Source organism: Meles meles, chromosome X (assembly GCF_922984935.1).
Source record: "Meles meles chromosome X, mMelMel3.1 paternal haplotype, whole genome shotgun sequence".
NCBI classification, from domain to species: Eukaryota; Metazoa; Chordata; class Mammalia; order Carnivora; family Mustelidae; genus Meles; species Meles meles.
Genome location: NC_060087.1, coordinates 113,609,466 through 113,632,436, shown reverse-complemented (window position 1 = coordinate 113,632,436; position 22,971 = coordinate 113,609,466). Strand labels below are relative to the sequence as shown.

Genomic DNA, 22,971 nt, shown 5'->3' with positions numbered 1-22,971 from the left:
TTTGAAACTTTATTTCTTTGAAACCTTCTTTTTACTCAGAGACAGGAAACTTAATTTTGCCAAGTGGAAACCCCAAGGTTTAAGTCAAGTGCAAAACTAAGACCCTTAGGAATCGAGGGATTGCCAACCACCTCCTTACTTCCCAAGTTTTAGTGCGGTGTAAACTCACTTGAGACCCTTAAGTTTTAAGTCATGGAACACCTAAAGCATATGGTTTCATGGGGCAGGAGTCACAGTGTAGGGAAAGCCCGTTAGAGAAGTCCCAAAGTTGTTACTCCGGACGTTCTCTGGCTGAAGCATTCAAAGAAAGGAGAAAAGCTGGGGAGATGAGCTCCGGATCTTTCTTTGTAGCGATCGTAGGGGAAAATTTCCATCTTGTTAGCTGTTGGCACATCTGCTATAGACAAAAATGTTCAATGTCATTTCAACGGACCACCTGGTTCTTGGGACTTCGCTGTATTTTTCTAGTTAGGAGAAGAGAAATAGAACTGAAAAGTATGAAGGAAAAACTAACTTGACCCATTGGATGCCATGGTTTAGCTTTAGTAGGAGGGAGCATTAGTTTGGCCTCTTCCTTAAGGACATTCTAAAGAAATACTGTTTGTAAAAGGTGTTTCATGATGAAAAGAGGGAGGATTCTGCGATTCAGCTGTGTTGGGATAGCAGATTGACTTACTGTGGGACATATAGGACAGAGATCCTTTGATACACTCTGGTGTACCGTCAGGCTCTAAGAGAGGAATGTAGTATGCCGTTCTTCCAAGAATTCCCCCAGGAAACTGGGCTTTTGAGGCGCCTCTCTTGGGAGCACTGGTCTATGATACACACTCTGGCAAACGCTTTTCTAGCTTACTCTGCGTTTTTATCCCCTGTTCTCTGCAGACATGTAAATTTCCCCAGTGTAGTGCGATTTCATTCCTTCTGACCTGACCTGTTCTGAATCTTTGATAATTCCAGCAAAGGCATCTGCATCTTTTCTTTGAACGGTTAAGATGGATTTGCTTTTATCCTTTTAATTTTTCCATTTAAAAATGCAAAAGTCATCTATTACGTTCTTACTTCTGTTGCACTCATGAGATATGAATGTTTTGGAGTGCACCGTGCAATTAAAAGCATTTTTGTTTCACAACAGCGTGTAAACAAAGTTACTGGAAAAACTTAAATGAAGTTTATGAGGTATTGAAATTTGGGGGTCAAAAATCAGTTGGACGAGCAATCACTTGCCAAGCTTGGCTGTGGGCCAAGCACTGACTTCTGCGCTGGGACTAGAACATGCCTAGAACACGGCTTCTGCCCTCAAGACAGTTTACAGATGAGAGAATGCTCCTTACACCAGGGATTGTTGCGTACTTCAAGGGACAGCAGTACTCAAAGTGTGGTCCAAGGACTCTAGAGCATCACTAAAACCATTTCTGGGGTCTGAGAGATCGAAACCGTTTTCATGATCGTATTAAGATCTCATTTGCTGTTTTCATGGTCATTCTCTCCAGAGTGGAGTTTTCCAGAGACCGCATGATAGGTGATGTTGCAACAACTGAATACAAAAGCAGGCAAGAGGGGAGGCTGCATGCCTAATGACTTAAAAAAATTCAGGACCATGTCTAGTAACGGATTCCTAAATGTTCACAATTACCACTTTTGTGATATGCATTTTCTGCCATGTGGGGCTATTATGGATTGCCATTTTTCCTGAATATATGATTTTGTTCATTAGAACTAACCATGCCCCTTACTTCTCCCCCTCTTTTAATATAAGTAATCAAGAGTTGGCTGGAAAAGACATCTATGCAAATAATGGCTATTCGTGCCATTTTTTGCATGCTTTGAATATATATCTGCATAGATCTTAATGTGTGCCTGTGGTAACATGATGCTTAAGCCATCATTTTCCTTGGCTTTAATGGATGACTTTTGCTTGAATGTGAGTATTCCACAGACGAGGCTGAAGGAAAAAAAAAAGCTTACCCCCTCCCCCCCGTCCTCACCCCTCGCACCCACAAATAAAACCTTCAAAACACAAAAGCCTCATCTTCCTGTAGTAATTATTATGTTTCAAAAATGTGTATAAATTCGGAGTCAGGAGTTAGGCGTGGTGGTCACTGACCATGGCCCTCTTTGTCCCCACCTCAAGGAGGAGCCCCGGGCAAGCACAAAGTCATTTGAATAGACGATTACGCCACTGTGGGTGGGAAAGTGGAGTGGCTGACTGGTAGGGAGCTGTGTGAAGCTTTTGGTGGGAGGAGCCATGGATTAAAAAATTGCTTTCTCCAACAGCCAACTTCCTTAAATTCCTTGCAGCTGGTCAGGTAAGCTAGGTCTGGGAGCGTCTTCTGCTTTGCTTGGGGCAGTTGAAGGCCTAGTAGAGCCTGGGTGGATTCCATGGAGAGAAATCCTTTTGTCCTTAAGGTAAAGGGAGTAAAATGGGTTTTGGAGGATTTGACTCAATTTAGCTCAACTCAGCAGGGTAGAAGAATGGATAGGGAGAGGGTTTGCCAGATGATACAGTAAGTGGAGCGCATACTTATCCTAAAACATTGTTCATTGCCTGTCTGCAATTCCAGTTTGGTCGGGGGTTCTGTATTCCCACTTGATAGATCTGGCAACCCTGGATGGGGTCCCGGGCAGAAGCCCTAGCCGGGAAGAAAGGGAGCAAGCCGCTGGTGCCCTCTTTGTCCTGGGTCTGTATCACTACAGTAGGTCACTAGATGCGGTGTCTTAAAAAAGGAAGGTGAAGGAACATTTGACTGAACCAACATTTGACTGTGGGCTGAGAGCGAGCCACCTCTTTTATGTTGTTTCATGACGAGCCTATGTCGCATGATTTTGTGGGGATTTTATTTGTTGGAGTCACAAATTGAATGCCGTTATGTTCTCTTTCCTGTTTTCTGTATTTTCATGACATTTTATGTTGGCAGCCATCAGACTGCTTTAAAAACAGCCTCCATGAATACCTTTGGTGACTTGGTACCGACATGCTTTCCTTGTCTTTGGTTTTCATTTGATTCTGATCAGCTGCTTTGTAAGCACAGGGGGTGCGTTCTTGAGCAGCTTACTATTGAACAGATAACTCAGTTAATATTTTTCTAGCACGATTGAAGGTATTCCATGAGACGGGATTGGGGGGGCGGGCAGTGGGGACTTAGAGGAGGGGGCAGGAAGCGGATTCGAGGTATGGGTGAGGCAGGCATGGTTTCCCTGTGAACAGCCATTCTGATTTTTAGTGTTATTTGCTCTTCAGAAAATTTCACGGAAAAAATTTAAGCTCATGATTATTTGAAAACAAGTGTTTAATGTGAATACGGTTGAGTGGGGGGGGTGAGCTGTGGCAGGGGGCGGGTCTTGAAGTATAGCGGAGACAGGTTTCTTATAAGAAGCCAGTGTGTGCTATAGAGATCTGCAAGAAGGCCCCACCCTATGTAATTGCCCTAAAGCCACATATTCTACCTCTAAGTAGGTAGCTTCAGGGATTTTGACTTGCAGCCTGTGCATAGAAATGTGGGTTGGGGTAGAGTGGGGCGGTGGGGGAAGGCAGCGTGCTGGAAGCTGGCCTTGGGAATGCAGTGTTCGCCTTGGGCGACTCAGGCGCCGATTACACATGAATCTGCTGCAGGTTCCTTTATTCGGCTCTGTGGGGCCCTGTGTCCTGGGGGCTTATTGTGGCTGTAGACCCCTGGAATTAGACCAGGGTTTGTGTCTGTGTGCCTCGTGGATTCCTGACACTTCTGACTTCTTTATACTGAACTACCAGGGGTTTTCAGCCATCATGATCACATACACCCCAGAGTATATATTCACAGCAAAAAAAAGAAAGAAAAGAAAAGAAAAGTATGAATTTGCTGTGTTCTAGACCTGAATAGAATAACCAGTCACTTGGGACAAACCATCAGAACTGCCTTATTTATAAGTCGGCTATGTTCTCTTGTTGGAGGAAGAAGAAAGAACTTAATGGAAGGAAACAGCTAGAGAAGCAAGTAGGCGTCTTAAAAAAAAAAAAAAGATTATTTGAGAGACAGACAGAGACAGAGAGAGCACAAGCTGGGGGAGGGACAGAGGGAGAGGGAAAGCAAACTCCCTGCTGAGCAGGGAGCCTGACATGGGGTCCGATCCTGGGACGCTGGGATCATGACTTGAGCCGAAGGCAGACGCTTCACCAACTGAGCCACCCAGGCGCCCCAGGAAGTAGGCTTCTAAGGCAGACTTAGTGTTGCTCCCTATAAAATCATTCTTACAAACTTTATTCATTCACTCAGCAAACTTATGGAGTGACCACTCTTCTCCAGACGCAGAAACATCCCTGGAGGTTCAAAGATGAGGAAGATAGAGCCCTGCCTTTGGATAAGCTCAAAGTCTAGTGGGGAGATAGGCATGCAAACAATTTATCGATGTGCACAGTGATAAGTGCTGGGATAAAACTGCAAGATGCAGGTGGAGGCTCAGAAGAGGGGGAGGTAAATGAGAGGCGGGGTGGGGAGAGGAGTCCAGGCAGATCTTTACAGGAGAAGAGTCATTTGAACTGAAAATCCATGCTGGGGAGTTCGAGCCTGGGAACTTGGCTTCTGCCCTTAATTGAGCTGCGTTTGAAGTTAGGACGAGTCCTCTCACTTCTTTGCTCTTTACTTTCTAAGGAAGATAAAGGCACATGGGATGTTCCTTAAAGTCCAGTTCAGCCCTAAATGTTACAGGCTGGTAATCAGGCCGTCTCAGTGGACTGTTTCAGAACAAATTGTCATCGCTGAACCCTACTCCCTTCATCTTTTTGGAGGTCAGCATTTGAAAGCTTTCTTGAGGCAGATAGGCGAGAAAGTTCTTCTGCCCTCCTCCCAGCTTCTTATCTGAATTCAGACTTGGTGTCTGGTTTGTGCCAAAGTCATTGCCCGGTGTGTGCATAAATGGGACCTCAAGAAAGCAGAGTTCAGTAGCGTAAGGAAATGAGATGCTGAGCTGACTGCAGGGGAGGGGGGTTGCTTGGCTGGCCTTCTCCATGGGGGTCTGTGTTCAGCCTCATTAATCTTGCCTTCAATATTTTCTGGAAATGGTTTATTAAAGAGTTTTAAAAAAATAAAAGCTTTCTTGTCTGCATCCCAAATTTAAATTACAAGTTATATGTAAGATTTAAGGATGCTCTTTATGCATATTTATCAATGTTCATAGATGCTACAATGTTGGAGGAGAAATTGATGCAGATTTTATCCATTTTTAGAAAGATAGAACCTTAAGAGGAAGAAAGTGGGAAATTAGCCATTAGTATGCTGACATCTGGCTAATACTCCGTTTATGTTGATGTCCCCCCACTTGTAGCTCCTTTACATTGTTCTAGCCTTTAAATAGGTCTTGATGGTGGTAGGAACCAGGCAACCTCAGACTTGTGCTTTGTAATTCTCGAATCACTGTTACTTCCTCTGAGCAGCTGTGTCTATGCATGTAAGTGTGTGTCAGTGGGCCTCTGTGATCTACAGGATTTTTCATTTAACACACGATCATTAAAAGGAAATAACATAATTTGTTTCATAGAACAAATCATCTGTTATTTGCCTGTATTTAACATTTCACTTTCACTCTTGGTCGCCTAGCAGAGCTGTGAGGTGTCTTTGAAAAGGTAACCCAGTTATCATTGTATCTGAGGGGAGGGGTTACCCCCCACAGCCCCCCCTCCCTGTAATTCCACATGTATTTGAAGAAGCCAGTCATTCTGCAAACAGCTGTTCCTGTTAAGATACTGTGACTGACAAAGGGTAATTTTCAGCTTCCTAGGGTCCTTTTCTTATTCTGATGGATGGTAGAGCTTTCTCTTAGGAACGTTAAAAAGTACATTTCACAGGCTTTTTCTACCACCAAGTGCATGGGAAATCTTGGATCTGACAGACTCACCCTCATAACTCCCAAGACTTAGGTGGGATTTGAATCTCTACAATGCTACTTTTCTCTCTCCGTCAAAGGCTTTGTACTCATTTGTCAAAAGCCTGAAGGTAGGAAAAAGGAAATAGATTGAATTGTGGGGGTTTTACAAATGCTCGGCAACTTTTTCCTTTGTCTGTCATCAACTTTTTGATGCAGATGTATTTCAGAAGTTTCATTGACCATTTTCTCCCCCTGCTGCTTTTTGGGTGCAATTTCAAAGCAAGTAGATGGGAAGGGGGAACTGGAAGATTCATGGGTGTAGTGTGGCTCTTATTCCGGCTAAGAACCACTTTCCTAATGAATCACTTTGCTATTTTCTTAACTCAGGAACATAGTGAAAGGCCAGATGAGAATGGTTTGTTTTTAAGGCCAAAGGGAATGGAAAGGAAGTGAAATTCAGGCGAGCCTACATGAACTGGCATGGTAATCTCTGTCACACTTCTTTAATTCTCCGTGTATGGGTAGGGGGAAGCAGAGAGAGAGTTCTTTATCTTTTTCCTTTTTTTTTCTTATGGTTTATTTATTTATTTTAGAGAGAGTGAGAGAGAGCGCATGGGTGGGGGAGGGGAGAGAGACAGAGAGAGAATCCAAGCAGACTCCCTGCTGAGCTTGGAACCCCATATGAAACTCAACCCCATGAGCCCAGGAGCCAGAGACCACAACCAGAGCTGAAACTAAGAGTCGGCAGGGGAAGCCTAACCGACTGTGCCCCTACCCTCCCATCCCCCACACCCCCTCCCACCCTAACCCAGGCACCTCATGGAGAGTTCTTTGTCTTGACTAACCTTAGCTGCTGTTTTCTGGGTAGAGCCAGCTCTGCTGGTGGTTGGCAACTGTCAAAGGTACAAGACTTGTAGAGTCCTTTTTGACATGGTCCACTGGGCACATGGCAACTCTGAACCTGTGGTTCTAGAAGGAGGACCTTTGACATGGCTTGGGAAACCTGAGGGGTGTGGTTTTTTTTTTTTTTTTTCAGACCAAGATAGTTTTGGGGCTGTTATAGACCCAGTGTGGTAAGATATCTTGTGACCCAATCGAAGTGCTTAGCTGGTAGAAAGAAAACGCTGGAACCTTTCTAGTCTTTAGTTTTCCAAAGGCCAAGAACAATGGGTGATATCAATCCCTCCCCTGCCTCCACCCCAACCCATCCCCACCTGTTTACCAAAGAAGGACCAAAAGCAGATGTTAGTAAATGTCAGAAACCAAGTTTATCCCCCTACAACTCCAGACTCCAGCTAAAGTATTTTGGCCTATAATTGAGTTTGGGCCTCTTGAAGAATGAGGACTATACAGAAGAGATTTGCTAGCACGGAGTGTTGTGCCTATCAGTATGTTAGCCTGAGTTCCAAAGTCATCTTGAAAAAAACTCAAGAGGCTTGGTTTTCTTGGGAAATATTGTGTTCCCCAGATAACATTGATATTACATTATTTGGTCTGGTCATCTATTGTTTGGATAGAAAATGCAGATTTTTTTTTGTCTTTTATAAGCTTTCTTTAACATAAGCAGCAGTCTCCGGTAAGGTAGTACTGCTGTGCATTTGCATTGTTATAGAATTAAATTATGGATTCTGTCATTCAAAAGAGAATGCTTTATAAATCCAGTAAAAATCTCATAACTAAGACAAATAAGTTGTGTTTAAGTCTTCTGGGGCGTCATATTCCATACTTTCCGTTTACAGCTCAACTTGATGTAATTATTAAAGTGTAATTCTCTTTTCTTTTTCTGTGTACTGTTTTTGCTTTGTACAAATGTCATTAGTTTTCCGAGACAAAGCTTAAGAAACGTTATTACATGTAAAGGACAGTAATGTAAAAGTACAAAGGCAGGCAGTAATTCTTTATCTGTAGATTGGCCGAAGATGCGCCAAATACACGGCATTCTCTCCCTACCTTCCTTCCTCCCCGCTCTCACTGATGGCACTCAGTGTAAATGATGTTAAAACTCGAAATTGTAACAATGGTAAAAAAAAAATCCTAATGTATTCCTTTTCTTTTCATTGTTTAAACTGATCCATTGTTTGGAACTCCTGACTATAAGAGACAGCCCTCATTACAAAGCTTTTTCGGAAGGGGTTATGGACTGCATTCTGTGTAAGCATCCGTGGTTGTTTTTGCCGCTCAGCTGGAAAAGCTCTTGAGATGGGTTTGCAATCCTGAGGTAACCTGGCTCAGCAGGCTGTATAACTGTCCCAAAGCATGGGAATCGGAGCATTGGTCCTAAATGGGGACGGTGCAGGAAGAGGAAAGATCATTCATGGAGAAGGAAGGTCAGGAGTAAGTTATTGAGACCTGGTGGGGGGGGGGGGCGGGATCTCCAAATGCGGCTGCAGTTAGTGACGGAAAGGCCCGAAATTCCAAAGAGGGAGCAGAAGTAGAGACAGAAATTTATGATCTGAGCCAGTGCAGTAATAGGTGAAACTTCACAAGAACTTTGTTTCTCCAGGGAAGGGAGATTTAGAGAGGAGAGCAGAGGATTAGGACTGAGTCTTGGGGAAATCTTAATGGTAGGGCGTGGGAGGAGGAAGAGGAACCCCCAAGTATAAACTGGCATTCTTGGCCAGCAAGCATCAGTGCTCCCCTCTGGGTTGTTAACTCTGAGCCAGAGAACCTCCGTCACACTAGGCAGAGGGTGGAAAATCTTGGTACTAAAATCCTTGCGACTTTGCATCGGTGCAGGTTGTGGTAGGCGTAAAATAAAGCTTGTGTTTTCTCATAGGAGGCATATTGGGGCGGGGGTGAACCCTCCAGTGTTGTGTTTTTGAGCCCATAGAAGGATTTTCTGCCAGTCCTGGTATGTGCTGAAATGATGTAACCGTTCCTAAGCTACTTTTACAAAATCAGAACGATTGGGTTGATAACATTCTCAGCTCTTCCTACCAATAAATGCTTCCTTTTCCAGGATATGCAGAGGAATGTAAAGGTACGTGGAAAGTAAGATATGATTTGATTTTCTAAATCATTTGATTTGGTTAAAATGAAATTGGTCATCGGGAGAAATGAAAGGACGAAACTGACTGAAAAAATCAGGGCTCCTTTCATTTCTCAAGCTCTGTTCTAAGTTATATTCAGCTTCTTATCATGCATGCATCGGGGTTTGCGTTCAATGTAGCTCTAGAAAGTTTTGAAGGCCACACCTTGATTCGCAGTGAAATTATAGGAATGCTTTAATGACAAGATAAATCAGTGTGGAGGCGTGATTGTGGAAAGGTTTAGCCATCTGAAGCAAGGGAGGTTCCTAGCATGTGTCAAAAACGCTTGATGAACTAACCCTTTCTCCTGCAGATTCAGGTGGCCTGGGAGCTTACATTACACTCTTGGGTACCTCCCCAGAAAAGCTGCTCTTTGGGGCACCTGGGTGGCTCAGTGGGTTAAGCCTCTGCCTTCGGCTCAGGTCGTGATCCCAGGGTCCTGGGATCGAGCCCCACATCAGGCTCTCTGCTCGGCGGAGAGCCTGCTTCCTCCTCTCTCTCTCTGCCTACCTGTGATCTCTCTCTCTCTCTGTCAAATAATTTTTTAAAAAAAAAGCCGCTCTTTTTCTCCACCCCTCTCTCCAATGTAAAGAATTTTAGCATCGGTGGAGAGAAGAATTGCTTGCAGTTGTGCTTATCTGGAAAAGATTACGGGGGGCCTGGTCATACGAATGAGAGGCTCAGTAGCTTCTTTGGAGAGTGCTGGCCAGTTAAATGAACACAACAGGTCACATTTGACATTGTGATAGATCTCTATCCATTGATGTCCTTTGGTACCACATAGTAGACACCGTAATTAGCAGCCATGTCAGCATTTAGGCAACACCAAAGGCATATTTGATTGCCCAGGACTGACATATTATCCTGTCTGGAAGTTCATAAAGCATCATAAAAAAAAAAAAAACAAACATTGAAAGAGCCGAGACTCCAAAATACACTTTGGTCTCAATTATCCAAGTGATCTAGGGCCATTGCCTCTGGAACCTAAGGAACAACATGACTATCAGGTATAAAGATTTATTCTCTGATGAACAGAATGCCAGGGGATTTCAAAATGTTTCTCATGTTGTATGGATTCAGGAAATAGAACTTTAAAATTACCCAGAAAAATGGATCTAAAATTTATCAGGTATATTTATGTGTATATAGTTATCTAACATTTTCCCTTAATTTTCTTGATGGTTTCTGTATGCAGATCCAAATCCTAAATCTTATTTAACATGCATGATTTTACATGTCAGGAAATTCTTATTAAATCTGTAACATTATGAGAGTATCATAGTATTCCTAATATTTTATGTTTAAAAGATTTGTTTATTGAGAGAGAGAGAGTGAGTGGTGGTGGGGGGTGCAGAGAGAGAGGGAGAGAGAGAGTTTTAAGCAGACTCCCTGTAGAGTGAGGAGCCCACCCTGGGGCTTGATCCCACAACCCTGAGATCATGACATGAGTGGAAACCAAGAGTTTGGCCCTAAACTGTGCCACCCAGGTACCTCCTAATATTTTATGTTTTAAATATAATTTGATGTACATCAAAGTAGGGCAGAGCAGAGTGGCTAAGAGAATGGGTTCTGGAATCAGACCAACTGGGTTTTAGTTCGAGTTTTGTCACTTTCTAGCTGCCCCAGTTTCTCTAAGTGTCAGTTTCCTCACCTGGAAGGCGGAAATTAAAAGGGTATCTATCCCAGGGGGTTGGTACAAAGACTCTTAATTCATGTCTTAATTCATGCGTGCAAAGTGCTTTTTACAGGAATCCACACATGCTTGGGACTACATAAACTTTTGTTACTTTGTTACCAGATTTTGAGAAATCCCAATGCGCCTCCATCTAATTCTTCATTTTCAGGGTCGCTGTGCCAGAGAGAACTGCAAGTACCTTCACCCTCCTCCACACCTAAAAACTCAACTGGAAATTAATGGACGCAACAATCTGATCCAACAAAAGACCGCCGCGGCCATGTTCGCCCAGCAAATGCAGCTTATGCTCCAGAATGCTCACATGTCATCACTTGTAAGTCATAGCTATGTCTCTGAGAAACTGCGTATGTGTGTCTTTTTTTTTTTTTTTTTTTAAGAATATAGATCTATGGCGGAATCCCCTTGCTGGGCTTTCGGGTGTGCTGGGTTTAACACCTGGGTTACATTTACCATGAATTCAGTTTATAAAAGAATAGCAATAAAGGAACAAAGGGCATTTTAAGATGAGGAGGAGGTCTGATTGTTATTACAGGTAAACCGTTGAATTCTCACGTATTAAGCCAAAGAAATTTCCTTGCTCTTTCGTGGCGGTTTTGTTACTTCTTAATGGCTTCCTATTTTGAAATAATTATAGGTTGAAGGAAAAGTTGGCAAAGACAGTACAGAGAGTTCCCATATTACCCCTCACCCAGCTTCTCCCTCTGTTAATTTCTTATGGCATATTTGTCAAGGTGAAGAAACCGACATTTTACGCATTGCTATTAATTAAACTCCAGATTTTATTCAGACTTCACTAGCTGTTTTTATAGGGTCGTCTTGCTGTTCCCGTGTCGAATCTAGGGTACCACGGACATTTATTTGATTCCTGTGTCCCCTCTCTCTTCTGGTCTGTGACCGATTCTTGGTCTTTCCCTGTTTCCCATGACCCTGACATTCTTGAGGAATCCTGGCCAGGTATTTGATGGTGGTTTAGCTTAACCCAACCACAGATTTTCCCTCTGCAGGAATTAAAAAGATGATGTTGCCATTCTAGATCAGCATCTGTTATTTTTATAGATCAATGAGTTGAAATGGATCCTTGACAAAGTAATTTTGTCCTATTGAAAATTCATTTTGTCCTGATACCTTACAATATAAAGTTGCATTTTATTCTTCAAACTTCCATTATTGAGATACTAATTGGAAAAGGATATGTTGTCTTCATCTGTTACCCATTTGGTCGGTGACTATGTCGTAAACTCTTTGAAAGCTAAAGACCATATATAGCTTTTCTGCTATGTCGTATTTAGATGGGTACAATGAAAATGTGGTCTCAGCAAAGCCTGTGTCATTATAAAATCAATTCTGAGAATTCGAGGAAATCCGTGTGGACAGGGCAACCCCTTCACTGGTACATCTTTATAGGTAGTCAGGGCATTGATGAGTCGCTGAAATTTTGCACCATCATCCTCTTTTTCCAGAAGGTCCAGACAGCTTTAAGTAAAATGAGTAGATTTCCTCCCCCATACTAGAAGTTTGCCAAAAACATTTGCCTTAGAACTCGGTGCTGATTAATTACATTGATAAATTAGTTCCCAGAAGGTCATCAGTGAGCTCCTCTGAGCTCCTCTTTGACCTTTCATAATACTTCATACAGTTGAGCTCCTTCTTCCAACCCTTTCGTTAGCTTTCACACAGTGAACTGTTTTCACTCCTCCCTGTTTCTAAAGGGGTAAGGAAGAGAAGGTGTTCTAGATTCTGGGAATAGTATGAACAAAACCACAGAGAAATGAATGTGCGTGGTGAGTCCGGAAAAACGTGAGTAGTAGGGGAATAAAGCAAGGGAGATTTTCACCCACCGTCATTACCACTCGTGGCCTCTCGTGGATGTCCCAATTTCAGACGGAGCGAAGAATCAAGGCCAGATTGTATTACACACCTGAGCCCAGCATGTGTTTTTTTTTTCTTAGGTCAAGAGATAGCACTGGGGCATCAATCAAATGCCGGGTTTCAGGGAAACAGAGAGCAAAGCCTGGGATAAAGTAGGGGTAAAAGCAGAAGGCAGACTATTCATCTTCTATTCAGCCTCCAGGAGAGTCTTTCCATTCCCCATCTCAACCATTCATGCATTATTGATCATGCTGGCTCACCCTGGAGACGAGGGAGTGGCTTTTTTTAGAGTCCAATAAGAGATCCGTTGAGTTCTCCAGCCTCTTGTGCTTTCTAATTGAATTCTCCATGCTTTCTATAATAGAATACATTTCCCTTTTTTTTTCTTCCATGAGGGTAATTTCCGATTTCAGACTGCAGAATATGACTGATATGACTCACAGGAGTACAATTTATTTTATAGCATGTCGTAAGATACAAGACATTACTTAGAAGACCCCAGGGAACAATTGGAAATTGCTTTTCTACCTTGTAGATTATTTAACAATAGCTGTTGTGATGTGATAAACTGATAAAAGATTAATTTCTGCTGTTATTATGTATACAAAAAACTAACCCCAAGATGATTGATATGATCCTATTTTGTGGTCTAGAAAGCTTTGTAGGCGTGTTGTAATTGCACTAGTGTGAGCAATTTTAAGTGACATTTACCAGTCTGATTTGAAAGAAATGTTCTTTATTATGGATCTTGATATTTCCATAGAAGTAACATATGATTTTACTTGACTTTTCTGGTACCTGCGCTCCCCCAAACAACTCTCTATCCCTTTTAACCCCCCACCACCCTGATAATCTGATTCTTCTCCCTAGAATAGTCAAGGCTTTGTTTAAATTTCCAGTCCTGATATTTAGATGGTTGCATATTAAGCCCCATTTGGTGTCAATGGCTTGAACTTCACGTCTTTCTACAAAGCATACTTTGATCTGTTTCTAGGATACCAAGAGAGCACATCTGCTTTCGGAAAATTGAGTATGGTTTGCTTATTATGAGCCCCAGATAAAGGGAATGTCAACCTAAATGGGATGTTCAGTGTGACTGAACAATGAATAAAAGCCACACCTAGTCAATTTCGGGGAATGCTTGCCGTAGCAGGCAAGTTTGTTCACTGTATTTAACAGGTCTGAATTGACATTTGCTAGTATAAAATTCCACCCCTGAAAGCTTTTGTTAGCTTTATTAAGGAAGTTTAGCGAGTGAGACAAGGCGCGTGACTCCCCAGTGTTTTTCAATGCCATTAAGAGATAGTTTCTGATGTTCACAGAAAAAAAAAATCATGTATAAGAACTCCCCCTGGCATAATTAGGAGGCAAACAGGAGCCCTGTTGAAGAATTTTAAGGAAATCAGACACACTGGATTGCTCTCAGGCAAACTGATGTTTTTAAATTTCAATTTCACAACCGGGAATTTTCATTACGGGAGGAAAGGTTCTCACGGCTGGATGTAATGTTTGCATATGTGAAGTGCATATGGTGTTGTCAGCCGATTAGAAACACTTCTGATTTAGACGTTTTGCATAGTCTAGATCTATCCATGTCTAGTAAACCCCTTTAGTTTCTCTCTTTGAATGCGTTGATGCACGTGGAAACAGTTCTTTACACGCAGGTGAACCTGACTGACCCAGTCAAGTGTATTCACCTGATGATTTATAATAGAGGTTATGGGTTCAGTCGTTGGGGTGTGCCAAGTCCCCTGATCTGCTGTTTTTCGTGACTTGCAGTCCTGTGGCCACGTTAGGGTGTTTCAAACCACAGAGCCTATCAAAAAACGGGTTCCAAGGTGGTGGGTAATAAGGAGGGCACGTTTTGCATGGAGCACTGGGTGTTGTGCAAAAACAATGAATACTGTTACGCTGAAAAAATAAATAAAATGGAAAAAAAATAAAATAAAAATGAGATTATGATTGAAAAAAAAACAAAAAAACAAAACAAAAAAAAAACAAAAAACCGGGTTCCATTCCAGACCTGTCCTTCATTGTAAATAGTACCATCTAGTGTATGCCTGAACCCTCCCCACCTTTTTATATCATTTCTATAATTCTCTGTACCAGATACATTTCCCATAAACAAGCTCATATGTTTATCTGACATTAATATAGCAAGGAATGAAGATTGAGGTAGCACCTCAGAACCAAAAAAGGGGGGGGGAGGGAGAGTCCCAGCAGCTGGGAGGAAGGGAGGTACACGGACAAGGAACAATTTCTAGAGACTAGCAATTTGAATGCTTTTCTCCCTTAATTAAATAGGAGCTATAAAGTATTGTATTATTCAACGGGACTTTGGACTGCAACCGTGTTAAGCAAATAGAAGCTGTGTTGCAAAATAATTTATTTACTTTTTCATTTTAGAAAATGTTAAGTACTTCAGTATTTCAGTCATTAAAGACAAAGGATAGCATCCCTCCTTAACCGTGGTACCTTTTACATTTTGCCGATTCCCATCAGAGTTACAGGTTTTCTAGTTCACAGAGTTCACATATGGTTCATACACAAAACTAACTTCATTGGCTGAAGCATCTGCTATCTCCCTATTGTCATGGCTCTTTTATTAAAAGTTATCATGAGGGGAGCCTGGGTGGCTCAGCCGGTTAAGCTTCTGCCTTTGGCTCAGGTCATGATCTCACAGTCCTGGGATCGAGCCTGCTTCTCCCTCTCCCTCTGCCTGCCCCTCCCCTTCACACATGCATGCACTCTCTCTCTGAAAATAAATAAAATCTTCTAAAAAAATAAAGAAAAGTTATCATGACAAAAGGTGGGCAAACCATTTTGTAGATTTAGTGGAAAAGGAAACCATGTCCACATTCCAGATGACCGGTCTCATGATCAGTGCAGAAATTACAGTGCATTTTAATGAAGGTTCTCAAGAGGATTTTTCAGCTTATCTACTCTAAAGGATAAATGGCGACATTTTGTTCTTTCATCTCGATATGCTTACATCTACATGTTTTGCAAAGTGATTTTTGCAGAACGTTTAAGTTGGTGACGACAGGCATTATGTAATTATTAGGTCAATATGCTCCTAATATAATTATGACTGTCGTTATCATGTGACGTTCCACACGGACTGAGGTTGACTACATCACACCACAGGAGTGTGCAGAGTGCAGCTAACCCCAAATTCCTGTGGATTTTGCCATGTTTGCTAAAAGGTTAGCCAAGATTTCACTTTCAGATACAGCAACTGAAGCCTAACATCATTTATTTGTTCAGCAAATTGTTCCCACGGGTAGGCTTACCTTGAGGTTAGTGAAGGCTCAGGGCCCCTCATTTGCATGTTCTCCATCCGAGGCCCTGGGAGGAGCCCTACCAGTGTATTTACAATGTGTCTGTAAAGTTTGCAAAATACATTTGTGTACTCTTTGTTCTTGAGGTTCCCCTCCCGCCTAAACTTGAGGCCCTGCAGATCCTAGATTGCAATTACTGGTGCAAAGTGGAGTCATTATTCCCGTCCTCTCCCTAAGCTGGGTATGTCACACAGCTTGAAGCTCCTTTTATAGTCAAGCAGAGTAAGTCCCACCAGCAGTAAGTTCGCGACCTTGCCCCAGCTCTGTTAATACACAATGTGAAACCTTGTTTGTTCAAAGGTGAAATGGAAATGCTACAATTTTGCAGCTAAACGGGGATCATTTGTACATGGTATCTTTTATGATGCCCCCTTGCTCTGATAGTAACAAATCTCAGCATTCTCCTGTTAGCCTCCCCGATATATTCTCATGGGATAAATGCAACATAATCTCCTCTCCGCCCATTTCGTGTCCCTCTCCTCTGGGGCTGCTGAACTCCGGTGGCTAGAGCCTGGAGCTAATGAGACCATGTGGGCCCGTTAGTGTCTCTGTTCTTGATCACAGTCTAAGGCACAGCAAACTATCCCAGAACTGCTTGTTGATCCCCAGTGAGTTGAAGGCAGGAAGTTTGGAGGGCTCTGTGAAAAACTTTTTTTCTGATGGAAGATAAAGCAACGGCAGTGACCAACAAAATCAATGCCTGGCAATCTCACCCTATTGGGGATAGTTTTTTTCCTTATCAAAACCATCCCCTACAGAGTTCACCAGAGAGGGCCATTAGGAGACCTCGTGTAAAGCCTGTGGTTGCCTCCATCTCCTGATCATGATCTTAAACTGGTTCCCCCCAAACGATCCTATTTTGCCTTAGTATACTTTATGCATCTACTAAATATTTTTTTAAAGATTTGTTTATTAGAGAGAGAGAGAGCACACGAGAGTGAGGTGGGCCAAGAGGGGCAGAGGGAGAGGGTGAGAGAGAACCTCAAGCTGACTCCCCACTGAATGTGGAGCCCAGTGCAGGGCTCGATCCCACAACCCTGAGATCATGATCTGAGCCAAAATCAAGGGTTGGGCATTTAACCGACTGAGCCACTCAGGCACCCTACATCAACTAAACCTTTTAAACTCTTCTATAGCTGGTCTCTGCTCTTAAACCATTCTGTGGATGCCAGTCATATTAATAATGCGCTAGTCCCCTGGTACCACACATTTTGTAGTAAGAAGTTGCATCTTTTGGTCTATAGTATCACTTGGCCATTTTTTCCAGAACTCTGCATTGGATACCTTCTGCTACTGATGATTTAGCCACTCCAGTTTAAAAATGCACATGTGAGGGCGCCTGGGTGGCTCAGTGGGTTGAGCCTCTGCCTTCGGTTCAAGTCATGGTCTCAGGGTCCTGGGATCGAGCCCCGCATCGGGCTCTCTGCTCAGAGGGGAGCCAGCTTCCTCCCCTCTCTCTGCCTGTCTCTTTGTCTACTTGTGATCTCTGTCAAATAAATAAAATCCTTAAAAAAAAAAAAGCACACATACAGACACCTGGGTGGCTCAGTGGGGTAAGCATCTGCCTTCAGCTCAGGTTAGGATCCCAGGACCCTGGGATTGAGTCCACATTGGGCTCCCTGCTCAGCAGGGAGCCTGCTTCCCCTTCTCCCTCTGCCCCTCAACTGCCCCCTCCCCCCGCTTGTGCTCGCTCTCGCTCTCTCTCTCTCAAATAAATAAATCAAAAATCAATCAATCAATCAAAATGCACACACACACATATATTTGTGTATGTTTGCATGGGCAGCCACGTGTGTATAGAGTATCCCATGCTTCTCACCCTGTTTGATCCAGCATTTCCCATCTATGTGAAAAGACAGTTTGGGAGCGGCCTTCTGCTTAAAATCTCCCTCAGCAAAACTGATGGATTTATTCAATCTCTGTGCTGCCATTTCTGATCCCTGAGTGTTTCTTTTGTACGGTGACGTTTGAATTGGATTTTTCTAACTGGTAAACCAACGGCTTAGGAATCGGTTTTCATTCCACTCAGTATCTATTGAGCATCTACTCTGTGCCAGGTATTTCACAGAGTACGAGGTAGATAAAAAGACACCTAGAAACAGTCTCTGCCCTCTAGGAATATATGATCGAACAACAGTAAGATGGTGAATTCATGTTCTTGTGATTCTCTTAATTTCTGATTTCTGCCTGATCTTCTGTATTTTTTTTTTCATAGCTTTGGCCTTTTCTTCTTCTTTTTTTCCCTCTATAGAGTTCTCTTTCTATTAGCCATGCAAGGTTTTGCTTTAATTTGTGGTGGTGGTGGTGGTTTGCTGAACTGTTGATAATCCTAACCCTTAGCATCCATTTATCCTGGACTCACATGGAAATGTTTATAGTCTTCAGGCTTCTTGCAGCTTCTTTGCTTTTCTCAGCTCTTGTCATCCACCCCCCATCCATATTTCCTTCAATACCCTTTGTTGGGGCGCCTGGGTGGCTCAGTGGATTAAGCCGCTGCCTTCGGCTCAGGTTATGATCTCGGGGTCCTGGGATCGAGCCCCGCATCAGGCTCTCTGCTCCGCAGGGAGCCTGCTTCCTCCTCTCTCTCTGCCTGCCTCTCTGCCTGCTTGTGATCTCTCTCTCTGTCAAATAAATAAATAAAATCTTGAAAAAAAATACCCTTTGTTAAAATTGGGCAACACTTGATCTCTTCATACTTTTCCTTTCCTAGTGGTGTACTGGTTAATTGTTGCTATTATTACACGGTGGTTCGCCAACAAATCATCTTTAGGTCAGCCCTCGTTCACTTTTCAGGAACAGTCAAAATTGCCTTGCCCATCTAACGAAGAGGTCATTTGCCCTCTTGCCAGATTCGTACCTGCAGTAAGCACATGGTGTGTCTAGGCTCTCCATTCTAAGTGCTGGCCGACTCGGCAGCTTCTCTTCCACCAAACACAGGCAGACCCAGACCACGACGTGTCCTCCCTTGCACTCTACATTTTACACCTTTCACCCACACTCCTTTGCCTGCCTGCCTGCCTGCAGTGCTTCCTTTTGCTTGGACACTTCTGCGATTAAGATAAGAAAAGCCAGACCTAGATGAGAGCAACTCTTCGCTTTTGACCCTTGAAATTTTTTCTTTTTCCTAGCTCTCTCTCGGGCCCTAGTGACTTATTCATTAACAAGTGTGATTAGAACATAAACACCACTATCAGCTTGCCTCTGTTTGCAAAGTCAAGTCTCTATTATTAAGGGACCAATTAACTAGTCTGGAGGTTCCACGGGCCTCCTGCAGTGTGCCTTTTGGCCATCTCCGTCCCTGCAGAACATCACTTGGAGAGTGTAGAGACAACCCAGCAAAAATCTAAAACCAAGGTTATTCAGTTGTGCTCCACGTGAAGTTAGTCAAGTCTGAGGGAAATGAAAATTGTACATTTCAGTGTGCTTGGGGATTATCTAAGGACAGAAATTCATATGGTGACAGCGAACAGGGCTTCCTTTTATACTATATAAATGCTTGCCAATGAGCAATAAAATTGACGTATTATGAATGCTAGTCAAAGTTAAGAGTGTTATTTTTCTGGTATTAAAATCAAGTCAACAAATCATTACCAAATGTTTGCCATCCTATAAAAGAAAATGTTTGGTCGTCCACCTCCAGACAGGAGCTCAGAGAGAGAATGCTTCAGTTACATTGACTTCAGGCCAGGATTAGCCTCAGTGAATTAAAGTACTTTGCATTCATCCAACGGTAATTGTAATTGACCTTGGATATTATTGAAGTAGCTACAAACAGATCTAAGCTATTGGGCAGACGCAAAGATTGCTTTAGCAAAGCATTTCACTTCTTTTTCTTTGTACTAGACTGACGGATAACCCAATTTAAATAATAAGTTAACATTCCTAAAATGTATTTCAAGCATAGTCTTTTATTAAATTCTATTACAATGCAAAGATGTTTCAGAATCCTTTAAGACCCAACACATGGAGCAATGCTTCTAAAATTTTACCTTTACAAGGTTCCATCTATCTTCCCATTCTTAGTCACCAAGTAGTTATCATTGTACAAAGAAATAGTTAAGAATGCTAATTTAGTAACAATTAAAAATACTTTAGTGAATTCTGTAGTATTAGTTTCAACTTGCAGAATCTTGCCAAAAGTATGAAATTTCTATACGTACACATACAAAATTAATGCTTTACTCCAGAGACTGACAGAGTGCTTTACTCTTTGGAATCCTCTAGAATGAGGGTCAGCGATGGTTTCTGTAAATGACAAAATTGTAAAGATTTTTTTAAAAGATTTTATTTATTTATTTGACACAGAGAGAGAGATCACAAGTATGCAGACAGACAGGCAGAGAGAGAGGGGGAAACAGGCGCCCCGCTGAGCAGAGAGCCCGATGCGGGGCTCAATCCCAGGACCCTGAGACCATGACCTGAGCCGAAGGCAGAGGCTTAACCCTCTGAGCCACTCAGGCGCCCCGACAAAATTGTAAATATTTTAGGCTTCGTGGGACAAGAGGCAAAGTTGAGGATATTATCCACAACTTTTTGTTAATACGGGTCTCCTAATGACAGTGGAATTTATTTAGGGATGCTGAAATATGAATTTCATATACTTTTTATGTGTTAAGAAATATTATTCCTCTTTTACTTTTTTTCAACCACTTAAAAATGTAGAAAGCATTCTCACCATCTGGCCATCTGAAAGCAAGCAGGCCAGGTTTGGCTCAGGGGCTGGGGTTTGCCAATCCTTACCCTAGAACATAAGCTCTTAGATAGTGGGTAGTCCAGAGCCCAGCACCAATGGTGAATTCTGCGAGGGCTTTAAATTTCCTGAGGAGTTTCATAGACTAGTCCACAGCTTTCCAGGATTAAGGCAGACTAGGGCCCACCATTCTAGAGACAATCACTGATTTTTAAGAGGCATTTCCTTAGGCCCTGGTCATTCCTAGGTACTGTGCATTCGCTCTTGGGAATTCCTACCCTAGTAGCTAATACTGTTAGAGACACTGAGGGTAAATAAGTGTCTAGATGATCTTGTTATTTGTGAATCAGTTGTGTCCACCATTCTTGTTGGCTTTTTAAGACTCAGAGGAAGCTGAAATTCCACACCTCTGGTTCTCAGAGGGAAAACCTTCTGATATTTTCAAATATTTAGGAAATAATTTAGGTTTGAGTGAATATCTGAAACATATTTAAGTGTCCAGATCATTTCAGGCTATAAATAGAAATCAGATTCAACCCACTAGGAATTTTTTTCTTTAAAACCCCATGGATGGGTTCTTGTTAGCTCCCCTGATGGGAAGGACTATAGTAGAGGTATAGGCAGGATGAAAGTTGCTTATTAAAACTGAATGTGTGGGCCATCTGGGTGGTTCAGTAGGTTAAAGCCTCTGCCTTCAGTTCAGGTCATGATCCCAGAGTCCTGGGATCCAGCCCCACATCAGGCTCTCTGCTCAGCAGGGAGCCTGCTTCCCCCTCTCTCTCTGCCTGCCTCTCTGCCTACTTGTGATTTCTATCTGTCAAATAAATAAATAAAATCTTAAAAACAAAACAAAACAAAAGAAAAACTGAATGTGTGAGCTTGCAGGCTGCTTAACAGGTAGCTGTTAGCCAAAGCTAAGCTGTTCGAATTCATGAAATGGAGTAGTTACTCTGGGGCAGAGGTGGTGGTGGGAAAACCAAAAATGTCCATTTGAAAGTAAATAAGGGTGGGCCCGGGTGGCTCAGTTAAGTGTCTGCCTTCAGCTAAGGTCATGATCCTGGGGTCCTGGGTTCCAGCCCCGGGGCGGCCCCGTGCTCAATGGGGAGTCTGCTTCAGGATTCTCTCTTCGTCTCCCTCTGCCCTTCCCCCCACTCAAGTTGCTCTCTCCCTCTCAAATACATAAATAAATCTTTTTTTTTAAAAAAAATTCAGTAGTTTTTAAAGAGAATTGTAATAATGGTTCTCACATTTATAAAATGCAAAAAAAAAAAAAAGTATCCAGGAGAAATAGTGCAGTGACTTCAGTGGGAAACTTACTATGAACGTCAGAGAGAAAAGAGACTTAGAACAGAGTACTCTTGTGTGGTTCAAATACAGAGTTTTTACTCTGGGAAAGAGGAGAACCTGAAGTCGGCCTGCAAGGCGCATTGCCTGCATGTATGATATCATTGGTGGCCTGGTTTTTAGGTTAAAAACAGAAACACAAGGGAAGACACCTTTCAAAGACATTCCATCAAGGAGACTTAATGTGGCTAATTCGTGACTTAAAATTGTGTGCCTGGTTTGACCAGTTTACCAATAAATGTGTTACTCAATGAGATTTGTTGGTTTAAAGCAACTCCTGTGTGGGAATTAATATGAGACTAAAAAGAAACCGGAAGAAACAACAGTAAATTTGGATATGACTTAAGCTTTTTGAAAGAATGTGTCCTTGTGTAAATAACAGAAAGAAACTATTTACCTCTAATACCTTTTTTCTCTTTTAAACATACAGACTTCTTTTCCTATGAATCCATCACTTGCGGCTAATCCTGGAATGGCTTTCAATCCTTACTTACCTCATCCTGGGATGGGCCTGGTTCCTGCTGAGCTTATACCGAATGCCCCCGTTCTGATTTCTGGAAATCCGCCTCTCGCATTGCCAGCAGCTGCTGGTCCCAAACTGATGCGTTCGGATAAACTGGAGGTATTGGAGAAATATATAAATACCTATAGGGTAGATACTAACCTCACACGCAAAGCAACATACTCAGAGCCCTAAAATAAGTGCACCTGGGTTTCTAGCTTAGGGAATACAGCCTTGGGAAAATGGTAAAGGTGTTCCTATTGCATTGTACCCTGCTGTGAAGGGCATTGATCCGCTTGTACAACAGGTCAAACAATGTCTTAGCGTGCCCAGCCGCAGACTTGCTGTGGAACAGGAAGCCTGGTGGGAACACTCCTTTTCCCCAGGCTCCTGCTTTAGAGACTGCAATGAACTGTATTTTTAATGAGTCTCTACTTGCTAGAATAATCAAACTGGGGGGATAAAAAAAGTAGACTAATGAGTCTCTACTTGCTAGAATAATCAAACTGGGGGGATACAAAAACGTAGACTAACTGTCTATGAATGCAGAATGTGAAACAAGTATCATAGTGTCTAAACCTTTTTCTCGTCTTAAGAATGATGGACTAGATAATAAATCTCCCCCCACCCCACCCCCCGCCTACGGAAAGGCAATGTAAAAG

General features: G+C 42.5%; 1 protein-coding gene across 11 annotated transcripts in view; it reads left to right on the top strand.

Annotated features, from left to right (window-relative positions):
• Nucleotides 1-22,971, top strand: part of MBNL3 (muscleblind like splicing regulator 3) — a 106,350-nt gene that overhangs the window by 67,393 nt on the left and 15,986 nt on the right. For 10 of the 11 annotated variants that reach the window (XM_045995271.1, XM_045995272.1, XM_045995275.1 and 7 more), the window contains 2 exons: nt 10,712-10,876; nt 22,238-22,429. In XM_045995271.1, the coding sequence (XP_045851227.1) occupies nt 10,712-10,876; nt 22,238-22,429 (357 nt within the window). Of the gene's footprint in view, nt 1-2,380; nt 2,407-10,711; nt 10,877-22,237; nt 22,430-22,971 lie in introns of those variants that run through there. The other variant, XM_045995276.1, reaches the window with a different exon arrangement.